This window comes from Panthera onca, chromosome B1 (assembly GCF_046562875.1).
Source record: "Panthera onca isolate mPanOnc1 chromosome B1, mPanOnc1 haplotype 2, whole genome shotgun sequence".
Taxonomy (NCBI): domain Eukaryota; kingdom Metazoa; phylum Chordata; class Mammalia; order Carnivora; family Felidae; genus Panthera; species Panthera onca.
In genome coordinates, this window is record NC_138342.1 from 169,472,429 (window position 1) to 169,494,931 (window position 22,503).

At 55.0% G+C, this 22,503-nt stretch overlaps 1 protein-coding gene across 9 annotated transcripts in view; it reads left to right on the forward strand.

The window, feature by feature from the left end:
* SORBS3 (sorbin and SH3 domain containing 3) overlaps positions 1-19,957 on the forward strand; it is a 28,680-nt gene extending 8,723 nt beyond the window's left edge. For 3 of the 9 annotated variants that reach the window (XM_060653277.3, XM_060653279.3, XM_060653281.3), the window contains 20 exons: positions 487-643; positions 884-1,001; positions 2,720-2,913; positions 3,789-3,852; positions 6,275-6,313; positions 6,744-6,837; positions 8,515-8,602; positions 8,853-8,939; positions 9,039-9,092; positions 9,894-9,980; positions 10,525-10,571; positions 10,975-11,114; positions 11,351-11,403; positions 11,530-11,576; positions 11,762-11,876; positions 13,288-13,413; positions 14,607-14,912; positions 15,715-15,815; positions 16,375-16,481; positions 19,113-19,957. In XM_060653277.3, the coding sequence (XP_060509260.2) occupies positions 487-643; positions 884-1,001; positions 2,720-2,913; positions 3,789-3,852; positions 6,275-6,313; positions 6,744-6,837; positions 8,515-8,602; positions 8,853-8,939; positions 9,039-9,092; positions 9,894-9,980; positions 10,525-10,571; positions 10,975-11,114; positions 11,351-11,403; positions 11,530-11,576; positions 11,762-11,876; positions 13,288-13,413; positions 14,607-14,912; positions 15,715-15,815; positions 16,375-16,481; positions 19,113-19,174 (2,086 nt within the window). In that variant the 3' untranslated portion in view covers positions 19,175-19,957. Of the gene's footprint in view, positions 1-486; positions 644-883; positions 1,002-2,719; positions 2,914-3,788; positions 3,853-6,274; positions 6,314-6,743; positions 6,838-8,514; positions 8,603-8,852; positions 8,940-9,038; positions 9,093-9,152; positions 9,603-9,893; positions 9,981-10,022; positions 10,572-10,974; positions 11,115-11,350; positions 11,404-11,529; positions 11,577-11,761; positions 11,877-13,287; positions 13,414-14,606; positions 14,913-15,714; positions 15,816-16,374; positions 16,482-19,112 lie in introns of those variants that run through there. The other 6 variants (XM_060653278.3, XM_060653275.3, XM_060653276.2 and 3 more) reach the window with 6 other exon arrangements.
* Positions 19,958-22,503: the final 2,546 nt, after the last annotated feature.

The window sequence follows — 22,503 nt, forward strand, 5'->3', positions numbered from 1 at the left end:
GGCAAGCCGATGCTCACAGAGGGACTGGAGGAGACAGAGGGAACTGAAACAAAGTCCTGAGTGCCCAGGCCCTCCTCTGCCAGCTGCCCCAGTTCCCTCATCCTTCCCTCTGGGGGAGCGGGCTGCACTGTGCAGTGAGAGCCCCAGAGGGGCTGGCCAGCAGGCCCGTGTGCCCAAGGCTTTGTCCAGCGGGCCTGCTCCTGGCCAACCTCCCCTCCTCCCTGCCTGACTTCCCCCTCCCCCACTCCCACCCGGAGCTCCTGCCCCGGGCCTAACAAGCAGCCCATTGTGCCTCTGAGAGCAGGCACGGGCAGCCTGCAGGCGATCGCCCGCAGAGGCCTGTTTCCTGGGTCCTCAACTCCCACCCAGCTGGCCTGACCCCCTCCCACAGCTGTCCCCTCCAACCCCCCACCCCAAGGTTGAGCCCAGAGGGCATGGGCAGCCCAAGCCCAGCAGGGCTTTCCCTTCCTCCTTCCTTCCCCACAGAGGGCACATAGAGGAGCAGCTGGCACACCAGGAGCCCTCCAACCTTGATCCAAGCATGCAGGCTCCACCCTGCAGCCTCCCCGCTGGGCTCAGCCTGGACGACTTCATCCCTGGCAATCTCCGGGCTCACATAGGGTCATCCTCTCAGGGGGTACGGGTGAGTGACAGTGAAGAGAGGGTTACTGTGGGCCCAGAGTTGATGGGGACCTCAAAGGACAGGTGGGGGAGCAGGAGGATTAAAGGGAAGGAAGGGGCAGAAGATAGCTCTAGAGAGCTTTGCTGGCTACCTACAAAGGGGTTAGGCTGACCCTCCAGCGCTCACCATGGGGTAAACCTTGTCCATGGTTCCCGCCCTTCTGCGGAAACCTGAGCTGCTGCTCCTGGCCCCTCCCCACAGGTGCCTGTGATCCGGAATGGTGGCTCCAACACCCTTAATTTCCAGTTTCATGACCCTGCGCCCAGGACCGTGTGCAATGGGTACTCACCCTCCAGGAGAGATGCTTCCCGGCACCCAGGTGGGTCTGCTCCAAGATCCCCATGTTGGGGGTGGGGGGATCAGAGCTTCGCGGGCCTTTGACCCGGTACCACCCTGTGATGGGCAGGAGGGCCAGGAGGGCAATGGCAGGACTCTCAAGGTCCTGGGCCTCCAAGCTCAGCTAGCTGCCCTTCTCTGTGTGAGCACTGGTGTCCTGTGAGTGTAAAATGTGCTGTGGGAGAGCAGACCGATGCATCTCTTCCCCTCATCCTGTACCCCAGTGCCAGGGGAAGGAAGTATGCAGGGGACACAGTCTTGGGAGGCTGGGGGACCTCTAGCAGACAATGGAATAGCTTGGATTTGGGATGGAAGTGTGGAGGAACGTGAGCATATGTTGTCTGCCGAAGGTGTGGGGGCCAAACCCCACAGCAGGGCCTAGGGGCTGCTCCAGTCTGTACTCACCAGCCAAACAGAAGTTTGGAGAGGCAGCTCTGAGAGCCCGTCAGCTCCTAGGCTCCTACCAGTCACCAGAGTCTGGGCCATGGGGTCCAGAAGATCCTGGGACCTTCTGGGTGCAGGTCTACCCTGAAGGCCCCTCTCCTGAGGAGGGAGACCTCCTTCATTGAGCATCTTCTTGAGGCAGGCTCTGTGTTAAGTAGTTTATTCATTTGACAAATAATTGTTGAACACTTAGAGCTTATAGGACACTGAAAAGACACATTCACAAGCCTTATTTCATTTAATCCCTTGAAGTCCTGGGAAGGTAAGCTACAATTATCGGCATCTTCCTAATAAGAACCTGAGTCTCAGGGATGTTCAGTTGCAGAGGCTGAACCGAGATTCAAACCCTGGTCCTTCCAGGCCTGAAGACCTTCTGCTGCCACACTGGTGACTTGGGGGCTGAAGGTTCTGGGGAAGTTGAGGATGGTAGCCACTGTTGAGACGTAGCCACATCTGGCGAATGAGTTTCTGTCCCTTATCAAGAGCCTTGAGGGGCGCCTGGATGGCTCAGTCGGTTAGGCGTCCGATTTTGGCTCAGGTCATGATCTCGCAGCTCATGAGTTCGAGCCCCGCGTCGGGCTTTGTGCTGACAGCTTGGAGCCCGGAGCCCGCTTCGGATTCTGTGTCTCCCTCTCTCTCTGCCCCTGCCCCACTCGCATTCTGTGTCTCTCTCGAAAATAAAAACAAACATTAAAAGAAAAAAAGAGGCTTGTGAGTGTGTGTCAGGCACTGTGCTCGGCACGGTCACACACACTGGATCTCCCTGGATTTTTGCCATGATTACCCTTGTTTTACAGAAGTGGAAACTGAGTCACTGAGAGGTTGCTTGCTGTGCCCCAGGTCACACAGCCAGTAGGTGGCAAGCTGGCATCTGAATTCTTTGTCCCCTCCACCCCTTTTCTGCCGCACCCTGCTGCCTTCCCAGCTGGGACTGTCCCCAGCATTCTCTGCCAGTAATGGTTCGCAGCCCTCATTCTGAAGACTTTTAGGGCAGCCCGAGGAAAGGATAGGGTGGACTTGGGCACAGATTTCTCGGGAAAAATCCACTTTCATTCACTCGAACTTAAAAAATAAACAAAGGCCTGTGGTCTTGCTGGGGATGGGGAAGTTTGTAGGGTCCAAGCCATCAGTCCAAACAAACAAGGAGATGTTTAAATTTTTTGCACCCACAGGATCAGTGTTCTGAAGAGCAAAGGGACAAACAAGTCCAGGTGGGGCCCCTGCCCTTTGCTAATGCTCTACTGCACACTCCCACAGACCCTGCCTGGTATCAGACCTGGCCAGGTCCTGGGAGCCAGCCCCCTGGGAGCCAGAAGACCCCTGCCTCCCAGCACCCCCACAACTGGTCAGCCACATGGACCAAGGACAACAAGCGTTGGGACAAGCGCTGGATCAAGTATGAAGGAATCGGGCCTGTGGATGAGAGCGGCATGCCTATTGCCCCCCGATCTGTGAGTCCAGGGCTGGAGGCCACTGACAGATGGGGCCTAGGGACCCGCGCTGATCTCCACTTCTGTGAATTAAAGTGGGAGCAACAAAGAATGCACCCAAACCATTTCAGACTAAAGCAGGGCTCAACCATGATGGGTTTTGGGGGGTCATAAGCCACATAAAATTACAGGTGCTCTTGTGTGTCTGAGTTGCACAAGTGGTCTGTGGGGGGAAATGGGATCTAGAATGCCCCCAGGTTCTCAGAGGAGCAGAGTTCCTGCTGTAAGGGCTGAGCGAGGCAGGGATCCCCTCTGTTCATAGCCACGGGGCCTAGCACAGCCAAGGAGTGAAGGACTGGGCTGAATGAGCTAGCGAGAGTCCTCTGAGTGAGAAGGCCTCACACGGTGGCAGGCATGGAAGGATCCAGGGCCCAGGCTCTGAGGAGCCTGCCTTTCTTCCACTGCATGCCTGTCTTGAGCCGGCCACCTGCCTTCAGTTCTCCACCCGGAACTGAAGTTGGTAACAGGCCTCCCACAGCTGTTTTCAGCCTCCGGTGAGGCAGGGGCCATGAAATGACAATCCACCCCTGTGTTATTGCATTTATTTTTCATTGTGTGCAAATATATGTTTGTTGTAGAAATACCAGAAATATAGAAAAGCAAAGAGGGAAAACAGAAGCCACCCCAAATCTCACAGCCTCGGGACCATCACTGAGGGAGATCCTTCCCTATACCTTGTTCATATGTAATGTGCTACATGAAGTTACTGTTATTAGACATATCACAACAGCCCCCCCACTGGGGCTTCAAGGGTGGCCAGAGAAATGACCAGTGTGGAAAAACTCCTGTGGCTTCATATCAAGAGGGTGGTCTGACTTTGTCTTTTCTGACCCCAGAGTGTTGACAGCCCCAGGGACTGGTACCGAAGAATGTTCCAGCAGATTCACCGGAAAATGCCAGGTGAGACACGCTTCTAGGGCCCTCTCTCTGCCTGATTGGGCTCCACCCCTGAGGCAGGGGGAGGGATGGGCAGAAGAGGGAACGTACCTCCTCAGGGAGGTCTCCACCACCCCAGGCTCTGTGGTGAGCGTCCCTAAAACAGGCCAAAGGGTTTGGAGCCTCCAAAGTCTTCTCTGTCCTTGGGCGGGGAGGGGGGACGATGACCAGACACTGTCCCTGGTATCCTCTGAGAGTTCTAGGAAGCCATGCAGTCACTCATTTGTCACATCAGCCCCCCGGTCACCTATTGAGCACTTACTGTGTGCTGAGCACTATTCTGGGTGCTGAAGATAAAACAGGGAATAAAAAAGAATGTCGCTGCTGCAGTGAAGCTGAAGACAGAGGGAGACACAGAATGAACAGATAAATATTTAATATGGCAGATTGTGGTAAGGGCAAGGGAGAAAAAAAGAGGTCAGTGCCCAGTGCGGGCTGGTCAGGGAAGGCCCTGATAGGTGGTGGCATCTGAGCAGAGCTGAGGGAGGGAAGGAGTCAGCCCTGCAGATCCAGGAGAGGAGCCTGGCAGCAGGGGGAGTGGCAGAGACCCAGAGGCAGAAGCAGGCCTTTCTGGAGCAGCAAGGAGAGGCTGGGCTGGGGTGAGAGGGGCACTGGTGGGAGACAGAGGCAGAGTGATGGGATCTGGTCACAGTGGGCCTTTAGGGCCATTATCAGACTTTGGCTTTTACTCCGTAAGAGCTGAGGAGCCACTGGGAGGTTCTGAGCAGAAGAGTGACCTGCTCTGGAGGCTGGCCCCGGCTGCCGGGTGCGGAGGAGACTCTGGAGGCCCGGCTGCCAGGTGGGGAGGAGACGAGGATGCAGGATGCGGTGAACCACTTAGGGGGCCTGGCTTTAATCCAGGTTAGAGACGGACAGTGTCTCAGACCAGGGCAGTAGCAGTGGGACTTGTGGGATTGTGGAGACAGAGTCATGGGGATTTGCTGATGGATTGGATGTGGCATGAAGGAGAGACGTCACGGATGACTTGAAACCTGAGCAAGTCAAAGAGCGCCCCTCTTATAAGTACAGGGAAGTGAGACAGGTACAGTCTAAGGGGTGTTCAGTTTTAGATGAGGTCCATCTGCTTGGAGGTGTCAAGCAGGCAGTTAATATGCAAGTCGGCAGTTCAGGGGTGAGGCCTAAGCTACAGATGGAAATACCTGGGATTCACTCAAAGATATTTTGATTTAAAGCCCCCCAACTAATTCCAATGTGAATTCCTGCAATAGACAGTATTTTTTTTTTTTTTTTTAAGCCAGAAGACTAGACAGGATCACCTGGGGAGATAGACAGAGGCCCAAGGACTGAGTCCCCAGGCACTTGGATGTTCAGAGATTTGAGAGATGAGCGGGAATCAGACAAGCAGACAAAGAAGGTACAGCAGGGAAGCCCAAGTGAAAAAGAACTTTCCAGGAGGAATGATCCACTGTGACAGATTGACCATTTTAAAAAATATTTTTAAAGTTTGTTTGTTTTTGAGAGAGAGAGAGCGAGCAGGGGAGGGGCAGAGACGGAGAGGGAGAGAAAGAATCCCAAGCAGGCTCCACGCTGTCAGAGTGGAGCCTGATGCGGGCTGGAACTCACCAACTGTGAGATCGTGACCTGAGCTGAAAGAAAACAAGAGTTGGAGGCTTAACTGACTGAGCCACCCAGGCACACTGACCATTTTGATTTGGTTAACATGGAGGTCACTGGGGTCTTTCATAAGAGCAGTTGGGGGCAATCTGTTGGAGCTGAAATCTGCTTACCAAAAAGGGGCATTGGAGGCAGTGAGTTAGTGATGGCACAGCTGTTTCTTGCAAAGGAAAGCCAAACAGTCTAGGAGCTGGAGGACGTATGGGATCTGGGGAGAGGCACTTTGGTTTGCATTTAAGACAAGTGCTGTTGTGGCACGTCTACATGCCAAGGGGATCAAGTGGGTTGGCTGGTCAGCAGCTTTTCCTAGGAGGCCCCGGAAAGTCATGAGCTCCATGAGGAGTGGGTCTGGGCAAAGGGGGAAGGACAGGCATCCAGAAGGGGGTGCAGAAAGGGAAAGAGGGAGAAGGGGAGGTGGAATTTCCCCAACCTGACATGGTGAGGGCAGGTTTACAAAGGTCAGGGAAAGGGTGTGTGTGGGAACGTGGGGAGGGAGGAACAGGAGGGTTTGGGCAAGTCCGCTGCCTGGGTTGGCTCACTCAGGCCCGACGTCTGCCAGAGGCATTTCAAGCCCTCCAGAGAACTGCCCTCCTAATTCCTTCCCTCCCTCGGGACATTCTTCAGGCCCTGACTCAGCCCCTTGTCCCCTGCTCTAGCAGGAGGATGGCTGGGAGCAGCTGAGGGAGCCTCACAGGGCTCGGTGTCCTCATTTGCGGCCCCATCCCTGATCTGGTCCTTTCTGCTCCTGCAGACCTGCAGCTGGACTGGACCTTTGAGGAATCACCCAAAGGTGAGGGGATGCGGGTGGCCCGCCCCAACTCAGTGCCTGCATTTGCCCATCTCGTAAGCCGTGCCTGGCTTTGAGGCTCCCCCGTTGGCTTCTTTCAACTTGAGAAGTTCCTATAGCCCTTTTTCAGTGAGCTTCAAATCCCCTGGTAGGTGGCGATGAAAAACCTCAGCTTCGCTGTCCAGTCGACATCTTAGCCCTGGCTCTGGTTTCTCTGGGCTTCTCTCTCATCATCTGTAAAATGGGGACACTACCTACCCCAGAGTTGTGGAGATTTAGTAAAGAGTGTGAAGCCCTTGGTGCAAACCCCAACCCTGTTCCCACAAGCCACCCACCAGCATGTGTGAGCGTGGGTGCCAGAGCCTTCAATGGTCACCCAGGTATCCTCAAGCTCAGCTCTCACTTCCCCTGGCCTGTCTTCTCCCACCCTCAGTGGCTTCCTCCTGTGCGGCCTCTGCAGACTCAAGGCATCCAGCGCCCCAGCAAAGACCGGCTGCCAGGCCAGGCCAGGCCTCTTCTCTGAGTGGGTGAGCCATCCTAGGAAAGGGGCCCAAGTGCTGCAGAGGGGTGCTAGCTTCCTTGTGGGGACTGGCACCCCCTGGTGGCCATGGCCAGTGCAGCCTCTCTGTGCCCCCTCCCTCCGCCCTACCCCACAGCTCTGCTCCTCCTTAGGGTCCCTACCACTCCAGATACCCTCCTCGCAGCCAGGGCCAAAGGGGAATGGCGGGCAGGGGTGGACTCCGCACCCATTCCTGGTCAGGAATGCCTGTGATTCTTTTGTGGTTGGTAGCAGGAACTCATCACACCAAAGATCCACAGGTCATATGGGGTGGAGAGTGGAGTGGCCCACAGGCTGGGCGTGGACCTGTGGCCATTCACTCCACAGCCTTAGAGAAAACAAGGGGTGCAGAGGATCCCAAGTTTCCTCCCAAGTCGGGGGAGATGAGGATGAGAGAGGTACCCTTCCACATAAGTGAAGGATGTAGTTCCTTTGTTCTGCACAAACCACACAAGCCCAGCCCAGGCTGCCAGGGTCCTGGAGGGGCTCAGCCAGACCTTGAGAATCAGGAGCTCTGCTCACAGTGAAATCAATGGGTTTCTTATTCCTTTATAGGAAGGGATTACCCTCATTAGCGTGGCCATAACTGGCCTGTGGCTCTTAGTGTCATCAGTAAGATAGAGGCTAAGAGCTCAAGATTTGAACCCAGAGTTTGGATTCAAGCTGCTGTGCTGCCACTAGCCATGTGACCTTGGGCACCTTAACCAATCTCAGCCATCTGTTGAGTGGGGACCACAAGGTGGTTGTGAGTATAAAGGCACATAGCAAGTCTCCACAAATATCACTAATATACAGGATTAAATATGACTAGAGCTCCCTTAAATTAGGAATGGTGTGTTCTATTCTCATTACCACTGTTATTACTAATATCATTATTTCTAAAATAGAGAATAGAGTCATACAGCCAATAAATCCTCACCTTCCGGTCAGACATTCCATCATTTGATAAGCTTGGTACCGTGAATCCACTTGGTGGAAACATTCAAACTCAACAGAGGCTGGAACATTTAAACCAGCCAAGAAAGGAGCCCTGGAGGGGAACTAGGGCAAATGTGACCGTGTGGAGCTTTGGTGGCTGGAGTGTTTTCACAGATGACATCACTGAATCCAGAACCCTTAAGGGACTGAGGCTGAGGGAACAGAAATAGCTTACCCAGGCTCCTGAGTCAGGGCCACAGGCTCTTTCCCCTGCCCTGGGTTCTTCTTGGACTAGGATGTGGTCCCACACTCAGGCATGTGTGTAAGACCGCTCAGCTGTGACAGCCAGAAAGACCAGCTTCATCAAAGCTGCACAGACATACATAGCCACAGCCATGGGGCCAGACTGAACACGAATGTAGAGTATTTCACCAAGGCCAGTAGGAAAGGTCTAGCCATAGCTTCACCACACCCTCATGAAGGTGGGAATCCTACTCATAGGTATCGCATCTGAGGCTCTGAGAGCCCTGTAACTTGCCAAAAGGTCACAGCTAAGTGGTAGAGCTGGCATTTGAACTCAGAGCTCGTAACTTTCCACTATGTAACACTGCTTTCGCAGGCTGGAGCCAGTAGTGAGGGGTGATGTGTGTATGTGCAGGGCTGTGTTTTCACGTATGCCTCAGTCTCCCTAAAAGGAGACTGAAGAGATGTCCTCCCCTGTCTTTAGAAGAAGTTGGGACCCCTCTGAAGAGTCTTCTAGAAGCACCTTCAACTGTAATCCTGGAGCATCCTCCCTACACCAGACCCCACATCAGGTAGCCTTCCCAGCATCCTCCCCACACTACCCCCAATGCTGTGCCCTTTGGCCAGTCCCCTCTGCCGAAAGAGTATAGATAATGCCCTTTCAGTTTGGGGCCTGTCCTGTGCAGCCATGAAAGCCCAGAATCCTTAGGAGGGCACTGGCAGGCACAGGGGTGAGGCAGTGGCCTACAAGCCTACTTTTTGAGCCTGGACAGTCTCCTGGCACCCCTCTACTCAAGCTGATGCCCACCAACTTCCATGCAGGTGCTCAGACGCCAAGAGAAAGTGGAAAATGTCTGGACGGAAGATTCTTGGAACCAATTTCTGCAAGAACTAGAGAGTGGGCAGAAGGTGAGTGTCCTCCTGGCCCTCTGAGAGTGGTCATACTCCTTAGCTAGTGCATTTTGGAAAGGGGATTCACCCCCTCTGACTTACCTTTCCCACCCTTAGCCCAAGAAACCGCTAGTGGATGACCCTGTTGAGAAGCCCTCCCAGCCCATTGAGGTGAGTGCTGCAGGATAGGTTGGTGAAGGAGAGAGACAGCTATGTTGGGGGACAAATGAGGGAGACTCCTGGGTGGTATTGGCCCCAGTGACCGTGGGCAAAGGCCAGAGACCCAAAGCTCTGACCCTCTCCAGTCCCATAGAGTTGACCTCTGTACGCCCAGCACCTGGGACAGTACCTGGCATACAGTATACACTCAAATATGTGTTGAATAAATGTCTATTGACCAAAGCAGGACCAGAGAAGGGAGTGGTCAGTGTGGACTTGTCAGGAAGTGTTCTTGGAGGTGGAGCTGGGCTCTCAAGATTTGGGAGAGCTTGTTGAGCCAGAGAGAGAGCACTCAGTGTGGGGAGACACAGAGGCAAAGGCTGGAGGGGCAGCAGGAGGGAGAGCAGGTGGAGTATAGGCTGTGGAAAGCACAGAAGACTTGATCAGAGAGGAAATAGGGAGCCTTATAGGCTCTGGAGCAGGGAAGTAACAAGACAACAGACACTATCAGGAAGTACTAAGGTACTATCATGGGAGTAGGGATGGGCGAGCCCGGTCAGATGGGAGGGGCCAGTGAGAAGCTGTGGAAAGGCCATCCTGATACCCTGAGACAGCTCTGGGCAGGCCCACAGGCAGGGAGCCTGCCCTTTACCCAAGCACTGCGTGCTTTGTCCAGCTGCCCATTGGGTTTCTCACATCTGACCTTCGATCAGCGCTCCCGCACTGTGTCCTCCACCACCCCGCGCTCCCGCCCCTTCCTCCCTCTCCCCACCCCCGTTACTGCCCAAGTCTCTCCCCATAACCCGCCCCCAGGTCCTGCTGGAGAGAGAGCTGGCCAAGCTGAGCGCGGAGCTGGACAAGGACCTTCGGTCAATTGAGACCCGGCAGCCATCCCCCAAGGTACCGGCCTCCCAGTCCCCTCCTGGGACCCTGAGCCCGCAGCAGCTGAGCGTGGGTGGGAGGGGCAGGCAGACCAGAGGTGTTGCCTCCAGCGCGACCTTGGACGGACTTCATCCCTGTCTGCTCTCTCCTTTATAAAATGCAGGGCGTTGACTTTTCCAAATGACCCCTAAGAACCCTTCCAGGCCGACTCCACGTCAGCCTGACGTCCTAGTGCCGGGGGCTCCCCGCCCCGGCCTCGCCCCGCCCCGCACCCCACCCCCCCCGGACCTCGGCTCGCAGGGACCCCAACCCTTACCCGGCCCCAGTTTCCTGGGCCGGCCTCCCCTCTTCCGCCACCCCACGGTTCCTCCCCCGGCTCGTCGGCTCCTCCCGGGTTCCCGGCCCTCCCGCCTGCGCGGGCGACTCTAGGACCCCGCGTCCCTCCTGCCCCTTCCCACCCCTCCCGCCCTTCCGAGCCGCAAACTTTTCCGGAGGCGGCGGCCTCCGCTGCCGCGGGGCCCCGGCGTCCCGGGCCCTGACCGCGCCCGGTCTCCCCGCACAGAGTTCCCAAGTGCCCCGACGGTGCCGGGAGCCGCGGCCTCTAGCGCGGTGAGTGGCCCGGCGGGGCGCCGGGGACGTGGCGCGGGGAGGGGGCGGCCGCGCTGGGAAGGGGGGCGAGCCCCGCGGAGGGCGCGGGAGGAGGGGCCTGGGAGGTTGGCCAGTGGCCGCGGAGGGAAACCTGTCCCCGTCCGAGGACTGGGTGGCCGCGGCCAGCGGCGGAGCGAGGCCGAGGGAGCCTCGCGCTTCCCACGCGCCCTCCTGCGGCCCCAGGCCGCACCCTTTCCCGGCCGCGACCGCTGGGGAAGTAGGACATCCTGTTCAGAGCCCGGGACGTGGGAGACGCCTTGGGAGGAGGCGGCGGGAGATGCGGGGAGACATTTGGGCGGGCAGGGGTGAGCGGCGTAGGGTGTGAGGCCCCGGACAGGTGGCTCACTCGCTGTGTCCCGCGCAGCCCGGCTTCCGCCTGGAGCTCCAGTTACCCGAATGCACTTTACCAGGGTTCCTCCCGGCCCCTGAGCCCCCACAGAATGGCGGATGGAACAAGCCCCTTCCTAGGTCGCAGGGACTTTGTCTACCCTACCTCGGCCCGGGGTAAGGACCAGCTCTTTTTCTCACCCAGACGCCCGCCACCACGCACCAGTTATGCTGGTGCCTGGGCTGGGGGTGAGGGGCGGTGGGGGGGTGGGGGGGTTGGGTGGGGAGGCAGGACGTTCATAGAGCCCCCTGCTTCCACTGGTCCCTGTCATGGGGTGGGGGAGCGGAACACCATCCCAACTCCGCCCCCCCCAGACGTGGCGTTCCCAAGCTGAGGTAGCGCTTCTCCACAGACCCTAGTGCCTCTGAACGAGGGGCCAGCCCAGCCAGGAAGGAAGAGAAGAAGGTAAGGAGGGGTGAAAGCACTAGGGTCAGGGTGCGAGGGGGTCTGGGGTGGGTCCCGGTGATGGCTGTTTCAGACCCGCCGCCTGCTTGACTGAGGTGACTCCCTCTGTCCTCTCCTCCTGCCCAGAGGAAGGCCGCCAGACTCAAGTTTGACTTCCAGGCACAGTCCCCCAAGTAAGTGCCCTTCTCTCTCCTCCCCACCCCCAGGACTGTCTCTGCACCCTATGGGAGGAGGGGAGGACAGGGCTGCCGGGGCCTCCCCAGAGGTGGGTGAGACTCTGGGTGCATTAGACAGGGTCTGAAGGGAAGGAGGATTGGGAGGGCCTCACTTTGCTGGATGTCCTTACTCTGGCCTGCAGGGAGCTGACTCTGAAGAAGGGTGACATTGTCTACATCCACAAGGAGGTGGACAAGAACTGGCTGGAAGGGGAGCACCATGGTAGACTGGGCATCTTCCCTGCCAATTATGTGGACGTAAGCAGGAGAGCAAGCAGGAGTGCGGCCTGGAGGGCGGATGGGTTGCAGAGACTTAGAGTGCAGACGCACTGACCCCTCCACAGCCCTTCTCTGGAGCTGACTGCTTCCCACACATCTCACAGGCTTCCTGATAGGTAAAACTGTGAACTCCAGGGGCAGGGGCCTGGTCAGCCTCATTCATGCCCTTGCCCCCCCCCCCCCCCCCAGGGCCGCACCCAGTACTTTGCCTGTACTCAGGACATGTTTCTTAAATGAGGACTAAAGGTAGAGCGCAGCCCATGGAGGAGAACCAAGTGACCCCATTCTTGTGCCCAGACTTTCACCATTCAGCAGCTCTCTCAAGCTGTCTTTGGGAAGGATCCCGAGGGCAACTGGCAAGGGCATGTAGTGTGTGACAGCTTTCTAATCACATCACATATACCTGCATCACTTTCTTCATCTGTAGTACCTTCCTTGTTCTCTCATTAACCTGAGAAGAGATCAGTCATCCCCACTTTACAGATGCGCTTGTAAGGTTCAGAGACAAGTGGTTAAGTACAGGATCCAGAGGTGCCTGACTGGCTCAGTGGGTAGAGCATGCGACTCTTGATCTTGGGGTTGTGAGTTTGAGCTTCACATTGGGAGTAGAATTTACTTGAATAAATAAAACTTTATTTTCCTTGAGTATTTAATGATATAAATTTCTCTGTAAGCACTGATTTAACTATGCTCCACAGGTTTTGATGTTTTGCTTTTTTTTTAATTCAACTCAAAGTATTTTCTCATTTCCTTTGTGACTTCCTCTTTGACCCATGGATTGGGTTATTGTTTAATTTGGGCTCTTGATTTGATAAGAATCAGTAGGCCTCCCTTACTTTCAGAACAGTCTCTGTGATTCTGAAACTCCACCAAATATACGCAGTATCCCGTGTTATTAGTCATTTACATATTAGTATGAAATAGTTTACTAGCTTCTTGATTTTTTTTATGAATAGGGTGAAGCAAAGGGAATGTGGGGATTCTAGGCACCTGGTGGGGTAGAAGGGACAGGGAAGAAGGATACTTGGTATCGGCAGTGGTGTTAGATCCTCACTTTTAGATCAGGTCGCAAGATGTTCCCTGCTTTTTAGAACTCTTCATTTACTTCTGTACTCTAATTTAAACTGTCTCTTAGGACCTACTTCCATCTTTGTTCTTCCACTGCCTACTCCACATACCACAGGGGAAATTCTTCCTCCAGTAGCCTTCTGGGACTAACCACCCCTTGGCTGTGCTCACCCTGGCCACCCCAAAGCTTGTGTCTGCTGTCTGTATCCTTGCTGGCTTCTGGGGCACATCTCACCGATACCATCTTCTCTTTGTTACCTCACCCTCCCGGGAGCCTCAGATCTGCCCAGTTGATGCCCAGGCTTAACCTTTCTTCCTCTAGGTGCTGCCTGCAGATGAGATCCCTAAGCCCATCAAGCCTCCAACCTACCAGGTGCTGGAGTATGGAGAAGCAGTGGCCCAGTACACTTTCAAGGGGGATCTGGAGGTGGAGCTGTCCTTCCGCAAGGTGCGGCCAGGCAGGAAGTGGGGGGGGGGGGGGGGGGGGCGGTCAGGGGCCGGTGAGGACATGGGTAAATATGTGTAGTTAAAACATTTTTTTAAGGAGTCAAATGTACCCATCTTCTCCCAGTATTTAAAAATTTTCCTAATCTCTTTGCATATTTTCCCCCTAATTTAGCCCATTTTTTAAAAGTTTGAAACTTCTAGAGTAGTTGTGCTTTTTTCAGTTGCAGGTTGGTAGGCTGTGAGGATCATAATCAGCATTTTTATAAGAACAGAATAGAAATCTTATAATGCCTTGCATGTAGAAAGGGTATTTTATCAAAGTTTTAGGCACTTACATATGTACTTATGTGGGTGTGTGTGTACTGGGTTGTTATTAGAATGTTAATTTTTACTATAGATCATAAGGAAGTTTGAAAAAGTCCTAGAAAGCGGGGAGCTGGTCTCGTTTTGGTTGATTTTGGGGGCAGAGACCGTGAATGCCCCTAGTGAAGGTCCTCCAGAAGAGCTAGCCCCAGGGAGAGAGAGGGAAGGAGCTGGCTGGGTAATGAGAGGTGGGGGGCGGGAGAGGGCTGGAGACCATCCTCCCCAGGGCAGCCCTGCCTAATGTTAGTCAGCATGTGGGCTTGAGGACACACTGGCTGTCCCTGGGAGTTTGTTTTTTGATGCACTGGTGATAGATCACCCAGTGAAAAGGCAGGGACAGGACCGTGTCACGGCAGTGGCGACTAATGGCTGTCCAGTGCTTCTTACCAGTCGGCCACTGATCTCTCTTGCTCCTCACAGCAACACGATTGCTATCCCCACTTAACATGTGAGGAAACTAGGCTCAGAGAGGCACAGTAACTTGTCCGAGGCCACACAACTTGAAATTGGCAGAGCCACCAGGTTCCCCTGTGACTGGAATTCCGGGGAGAGGGTGCTTTGGAGTCAGAGGGGTACATGTCACATAGGCTTCCCAAAGAGGCAGGACTTGATCCGTGCCCAGTGCGGCATGTTGTGGGAAGAGCCCAGGCAGCCGGGGCTTGGCTCCTGATTCCACCACCTTCTAGTGACGTGACTGCACAACCTGCTGACCTGCTCTGAACTTGCTCTGTGCAAGGCATTAGGTTTAAATGAGACAGCCCCCGTGGGCACCCGCAGGGGCATGGTGCCCAGGAGGGCCTTGCAGATGCTGATGCTTTTCTGCACCCCCAGGGGGAGCGCATCTGCCTGATCCGCAAGGTGAATGAGAACTGGTACGAGGGGCGCATCTCCGGCACAGCGCGCCAGGGCATCTTCCCTGCCAGCTACGTGCAGGTGTGCCGTGATCCCCGGGTCCGGATCTGTGACGATGGCCCCCAGCTCCCTGCATCTCCCCGTCTGACCAGCGCCCGTCTGGCCCGGCACTCCAGCTCCCCATTAGCACCACACAGCCCAGTCGATCCTGACTGGAGGAGCCAGACCTCCCCCCGCCGTACTGGCTTCTCCTTCCCCACCCAGGAGCCCAGAGCCCAGGGCCAGGTAAGGTGACCTGCCTCAGCTTAGAGAGCTGATCCCTGCTTCTCACACTATTTCCTCCATTCCTTTGACAGAATCCTTTGGATTCCTTCCTAGTCTGCCCCAGGACAGATCAGTGGAATAGCTGGGCAGAACCTTGCACGGCAGAGCCACCCTGGCCTTGTGGACCACAGACCTCTCAAGTTGGTTCTGGCTCTTGGGCTGCAGCCCAGGAAGGCATGGGGCAGCCAGCTAGTTTTAGGTGTGACCCCAAAGCCAGCCCCGACCTCCTGACCATATAGACTCCACTCTTGTGATTGGCCTGTATCAGTTTCTAGGACAGGGTCATGTGGGAGTCAGAGGTCTGCCATTCCCTTGCGTCTGACCTTAGGCAGATGACATACAGTCTCTGGATTTAGGTTTTCTCCACTGTGGAATGGGGATAATAATTCCCACTGGAGAGGGTACTCAGGTCGGTTTGAACTAAAAGCTTATAGTAGCTGATGGGGAAAAGTTATCATTGGTTCTTACGCTGACATAGTCCACAAACAGGTACGCTCACTCCTGTGCTCATCCATTCACTCAGGAAACCTATGTGAGCATGAGGCACGTCCCATGCCTGGCTTTGTGCTGGTGTTTAGAATCGGCCACCTACCCTAGCTGGGCCTCAGCTTCCCAGCCCCTGTGAAGTGCAATGCTCAGACAGACCTCTCTGCCGTGGGGGTTCAGAGGATGAGATGGGGGCAGGAGGTAAAGTGGGAGGGCCCGCTGCACTTCCCCTCCCTCATGCCTGCATGTGCCTGCCTTTCCTCCTGTGGATCCCCAGGGTTTAGGCACCCCTGGGTCAGCTCTGTCCCATCCTGGAGGCTCCAGCCGTCCCGTGGACCTGGGGACCTCCCCCAACACCACTCAGATACACTGGACCCCGTGAGTACCATCTGGGGGTGCTTGGTCAGGGGTGGAGTGTTGCTTGCAGGCAGTGCTGAGCACAGTGACGCCCCCCCCCCCCCCCATAGCTTGCCCTTTTCCCACTAAGATAGATTTGGTAAACTCCTGCCTTTGGCACCGATGGATGATTTGCTGGGGGGCCACTTGTCTGTGGTGGTCCTGACCTGTCTCTGCTAGCCCTTTGTCCTTAAAGTAAGTTTCCCACACTCTGCCCCTTGGCCTCAGTCTCCTCACTGTGTTTCCAGCCCTGAGGTCAGTGCGTGTATGTGTGAAGTGTGGGAACTGGTAGAACAGACCTGAAGGCACTGGGAGCTCGGAGGAGGAGGGGTTGGGGTAGTTAGGGCTTGGAGCACAGGGTGCAGGCCTGGGAAAGGATGCACTGAAGCCAGACAGAGTTGCCATTCTAGAAGCTGGGCCAGAGGCCAATGGGATTATCTGGAAAACTCAGAGGACATGGCAACACTTGAGTTAGACTCTCTGGGCCTGATCTGAGGCAGGGGCCAGACTCTAGTTGTTGCCATGATGCTGTCTCCCACAGGTATCGGGCGATGTACCAGTACCGGCCCCAGAATGAGGATGAGCTGGAGCTGCGGGAGGGGGATCGGGTGGACGTCATGCAGCAGTGTGATGATGGCTGGTTTGTGGGTATGTGGGCCTGGCAGGTGGGCTGGGGGGTGGCAGGTTGGAAGGGGTATTTCAAGGTCCCAGGGAGATGGGCTAAGGGCCAGACCAGAAGGGGATATCTGTGAGTTCTGGGCAGGATAGCTGGGGAATATCCCAGGGTCCTGGGGGATGACCCAAGGGACAGGTCAGAGTGGGTATCTTGGGGTCCCTGGGAAGATTTAGTGGGCTGTTGGCCTGCCAGTGTCGATTCAGCAAAGATTTTCAGTCTGACCGACAAGCCTAGGGTCACTGATGAAGTCAGCATGGACTCAAGACAGCAGCGTTCCTGACCCTCACAGCCCTGGTCCTTCCTACCACACACCTGTCTCTGATGGAAAGGACCAAGTCTCACATCCAAATATACCCACCCCCACACCCAGTTAGCAGCTGGCTCCCCTGCCCACAAGAGGGAGTAGAGAAAGATCCCGGCCCTTAGGGCTGGTCCTAGGGCAGCTCAGGCAAAGGACTAAAGCAGGAAGCCTCAAGTGGGCCTTGGCCTGGTCCAAGGTGACCAACCCAGCAGGCTTCACACAGCCTGTTTCCTCCAAGTGGGCAGGGCCATACAGGCCTCAGCTTCAGAGGAAGGGGCGTTTTCAGAGAGTAGCGAGCAGCCAGAGCCCCCTCCCACAGCAGGCTGCCGAGCCTAAAGGGTGGCAAGACTGCTTGGTGGCCCCAGGGGCAGTCTCTTGACCTGGCAACCCACCGTTTCTCATCTGAATCCTAGCACCTCATTGCTGACCAAGTTTCTGACACACCAGCGATCACGGAGCACTAACATGTTAACAGTGCTTGCCTCAGAGGGGTGGGCTTGGGGGGCACATCCTCATTTTCCTCTGTACACTTCTGCTTTTGCTGGATTTACTAACTTAGTTTATTTATTTATTTTGAGACAGTCAGAGAGCGCAGGGGAGGGGCAGAGAGAGTGGGAGAGAGAGAATCCCAAGCAGGCTCCACACTGACAGCACAGAGCCCGATGCGGGGCTTGAACTCACGAACTGTGAGATCATGACCTGAGCTGAAATCAAGAGTTGGATGCTTAACCGACTGAGCCACCCAGGTGCCCCTGCTTTTGAATTTTTTTTCTTTACTACTAATAAAGCTTTGCAAATGTAGACAAGAAGAAAAAGCACCACTTTTGTGGTATAAGCCACAGTGCTTTTAGAGGAAAGACTTGGAAAGTTCAGTATCTTAGTCACGCTAGTACAGTCCAAGAGCTCGGTAGCTACATGTGGCTAGTGGTTATCATTTTGGACAGGGAAGGCTTCCTGGAGGAAGTTGGGGAGCTAGGCCTTGAAGGGCAGGGGAAGGATTAGGGGAGGCATCCCAGGTAGGGGAACAGTATCGGCAAGGCCTGGGGACAGGGTGAGCATAGGCTGCTCATAAGGAAGTCAGGATGCCAGCCTGCTAGCAGGGGAAGGTTCAGGACTTTATTTTCATTTTATATTCCTGTGTCTTCTAGCATTCCCCCTTCTCCACCCCCAGAACATGGGTTTCTTTGGGGTTGTAGCAGACCCAAGGCCTGGATTTTACTCCCACCTCTACCCCTAAGTGCTTTTGGGGAATTCACTCAGCCTTCTCTTTAGGCCTTGCCTGTCTGTCCCATCTGTAAGGTGAAGGTGAAGGACGCTTAGGTGGCTCAATGGGTTAAGCGTCTGACTCAATTCTGGCTCAGGTCATTGATGGTGGTGACATGGAGGCCCGCGTCCAGCTCTACACTGGGTGTGGAGGCTGCTTGGGGTTCTGTCTCTCCCAAAATAAATAAATAAACATTTAAAAAAATAAATTGAAGGTGGGGCATCTGAATGGCTCGGTTGGTTAAGCATCCAGCTTAGGCTCAGGTCATGATCTCGCGGTTTGTGGGTTCCAGCCCCGCATCGGGCTCTGTGCTGACAGCTCGGAGCCTGGAGCCTGCCTCTGATTCTGTGTCTCCCTCTTTCTCTGCCCCTCCCCACTCACACTCTGTCTCTCTGTCAGTCTCTCTCTCTCTCTCTCTCTCTCTCAAAAATAAATAAACATTAAAAAGTTTATTTTTAGGGGCACCTGGGTGGCTCAATCGGTTAAGCGTCTGACTTCGGCTCAGGTCATGATCTCGTGGTCTTTGAGTTCGAGCCCCGCATCAGGCTCTGTGTTGACAGCTCAGAGCCTGGAGCCTGGTTTCGATTCTGTGTCTCGCTCTCTCACTGTCCTTACCCCGCTTGCACTCTCTCTCTCTCTCTCTCTCAAAAAATAAACATTAAAAAATTTTTTAAAATTGTTTTTAAAAATAAAGGTGAGAACAGTGAGTTTCCTCCATATTTAAAGTCTGCTATATCTCAGATTTAAGGTCTGAATTCATCCTCCTGCTTACTTTCCTGAGGAAGGCTAGGTAATTCAGTGCTGTGTGCAAAGTTATACACTGTAGAGTACTCAAACTCCGAGTCATTGAATTTAGGAAGTGTAGCTTTGCCCAGCTGCCCGCTAGGGGGCAGAAATGAGGAAAGCAAATCCTTCGTCCCTGGGACAGGGACTCCACATGCAGTTTCGCGGGCTGCCAGTAGGGAGAAGGTCCCACACCCCCACATTCCTACTAAATAAAGAAGTTTAGGGAATGCCTTTTCTCTTTTTCTCTTTCAGGTGTCTCCCGGAGGACCCAGAAATTTGGGACATTCCCTGGAAATTATGTAGCTCCGGTTTGAGTGGTGGTCTCCGTGGCAACTCAGAGCCAAGCCAGGATGGGGTGGGGAGCGGTAGCACTTACAGGAGGGAGAGAAGATCCCCCCCTCCCTCCCTTCCCCAAGACCTGAGCTGCTGGCATCTGCAGACAACTCCAGCAGCCATTCTTTGGAGCCCCCTCGAAGCCCCCTGGACTGCTTCCCACCCACAACTCACAAACATTCCTCCAACAGCCTTTTTATTTCCTCCCCTACCACACTCCCCAAATATAGAGGTCTGCTTTGAAGTGGAGACTGTTTCCAGGCCTTATTGAGACCAGACCCTGGAGCCCCCCACCCCGCCCTGCTATGGCATTTCCTCTAACAGGGACCAGCTCCCAGCTTCACCCCCATGGGGTTCTTCTAACAAGGACCAGCTTCCTAACCTAACAGAGACCAAAGGCCACCTCTGCCTGGAGGAGATTCCTCCTCTTTCAGTCCAGCTTACCTGCTGGCCCCTTTGCCTTCCTGCCTCCAGCTGGGATTGGGAGTGAGGTGGGAGAGGGACACAGCACCTCCTTAGTGCCCAAGGCCTGGTAAGAGGTCTTGCCTGAAGGCACCCTCTTCCCAAAGGCTGCCAGCCCTGGGCTTGGGCTGTGTGGGCCATCCTGCTGCTGTAGTGCCCAGGAAGGGGTGGGCCTCAGAGGACTGGCCTATTCCAGGTGTTTTCCCAGAAGACTGATGTGTGCTGCCCTCCAGCCTCCCCAGCTCCTCCAACCCCCAAGTCCCCTCTGAAAGAGAATGTCAAATAAATCTGGATACCAGGGACCTTGCCAGTCCTTTTCCTTCTGGGCAGGAGAGGGCTCCTCCCGCTTAGCGTTGTGGGAATTCTCTCTGCTGTCAGCTGTGCTGGGAACCAGGTGGGATGTTGAGTGTGTGTGTGAAAGGGGAGGCTGGAAAAGCACCATCATTGTCTCTAAAGATCTCAGCCCCCGGGGTCTCAGGCAGAATGGGGCAGCCCCCAGGACCAGACAGCAGTCTGACAAGCAATGCTGAGAGAGAACTCACGTCACAGGGCCCAGGGCAAGGCCTGATTGTGGGGAGAAACCAGAGATGGGAGCTGAATGTGGCCTTGTGTGCAGGCTGTTTTGATTCCGGAGTGGCCATGGGGTTGCTGGACTAGATGACATTTCTAGCTCTTCTGCTCCTAATGTTTTCCTTCTGTGTGCTCCAGTTCCACACCAAAGCTCTCGTGTGTTTGTTTACTTTCTTCTTTGAGCTCGGGTTTTTGAGCATCAATTGCGGGAAGCTGGGAGTGGTGGGGCACAGCTTACCCGAAGCAACTCTTCTCGCCCAAGGTTTCAGAGTCCTGGGGCCTGGTGGATCCTGCTAGGCGACAGCAGTGGCACCGTCTGGGCCGGCTGCTCTGCCAAGAAAGAAAACTCCAGTCCTTGGCAGCTGCTGGGAGTTGAGCAGGGCATGAGGTGCTACACGTGTGTTCTCTGACGTAAGCGTCTCAATGATAGGTATATGATTCTGTTTTATAGGACAAGAGAGCGAGGCTGAGAAGTTAAGTTGTCTGGGCCACATGAATGTGAAGTCAGGTCCAATGACTCTTGCCACCTGTCTGCACAAAGTGTATCAAATGCCCAGGCAGTCCTTGTCCCAGAGAAGAAAGGTCATGCAGGAGGCCAAGGACTTCCCTGGGGCCGCCCCAGGTTGGGCCTCCTTTATATACTTCCTGGCAATCCTGTCTTCCAGGCCTGTGGGTGGGAAGAGGTGCTGGTGCCTTGCTCTGCCGGGATGGGGGTGGGGGAGACCTGTGAATGACAGGGCCATAGCCTGGGTGTGGCCTGGGCCCCAATACTGGTTAAACAGCAGCTGGAAGAACAAGACCTACGTGCACACCATCTGTTCTGTCCACCCTGGTCCTCACCGTGATCTGCTTCTAAGTTGGTAGGTCCAGCCCATCTTGTGCAAATGATTATTCTCCAGGAACCCACTGGCCTGTTCCTCATCCCCTGTCCCAGCTTCTCCACATTCCCTGATGCCCTCATCAAAGATAGCAGGGTTGTGACTTCCTTTCCCTGGGGCAGAAACCAAATCCACACCCTCTTTGATAGATCCCTGAAACCTCCCCAGCAAGCCAACCCTACGCCCCTGGGCTGCCTGCCACGACAGACCTGCCTGTACAATGACTACTTCTGTGCCTTGACCTGGTGTGAGGCAGGAGGTCACCGGAGGATCACAGGCCTGAGGGGTGAGGGGGACCTGTGGGGTCAGAGTCAGAAAGGGCTGTAGGCCACTGGGGATGCTCATGCCATTAGAGAGGTGAGCTGATAGATTTGCCCAGGGCCACAGAGTTGCTTAGAGCAGGACAGTACTCCCTTCTGTTCCACAGGATCTTGTCCCTGGGTCGGACGACTTTGTCTTTGTCATGAGTTTTGTGACTGCATGGCCCACAGAGCAGAAATCCTGTAGATTAACCTGTAGATGTTTCTAGAGACCAGTGCAAAGTCAGGAGCACAAAGAAGTGTAAAACAGAGGCCCTGCCACAAATTGGGGGTGAAGGAAGGGAAATTAATCCATTCAATCATTTCAAACAATATTCATTCAACATTTATTGAGTGCCTACTGTGTGCCAGGCACTGTACTAGGCTCTGGGAATGGAGCAGTGAACCAATCCCCCCACCCTGCCCTAAGAGGAATCTGCACGCCAGCAGCTTTATATGAAAGAGGACAGTCTACGCAACAGGAGGCTAAAGTATGCATTATGCTCACTTTACCTGTGGGGAAACTGAGGAAATTACCCAAAGTCCCACAATAAGAAGCAGATCATGCATTTGAGGCTAGGTCTGTGTGACCCCAAGGCTATGCTTGCCTGTCCTGCAGCTTCCTGCTCCCTCAAGGGCTTCCAGCCTAGTCGGGGAGGTAGAGCGGATGTACCAGGCAAAGTGGCCATTCCAGGAGGCCCAAGACTGGTTGGTGGGAGAGTGGCTTAAGCACACAGAGGACAGAGGCTGTGGGAGGGAGACCCAGAGTCTCCGGGTTTGTGAGTGCAAGGAGGACGAGACACAGGGCATAGGTTGGCGAGAGGGATGGTGAGGGCACTCCTTGCAGAGGGAACCTGGAGGGAATGACTCATACCTGAAGCAGGCAAGTTACAGCTGTGCCCACAGGTGTGCTTCCCTGAAAACAAACCAGCCTGGCAGAGACAGTGCAGACGGGAGGCCGGTGGGAGATGCCAGAGCCAGCTCTGGTGGGCCCCGAGGTCTCCAGGGTGAGGGTTGCCAGGTATGGCTCTGGGGAACCATTTGCCAGATGGTACTGAGCTGGTGCCTGGGGCCTTTCTTCGGCTGTCCTCTCCAGAGCCC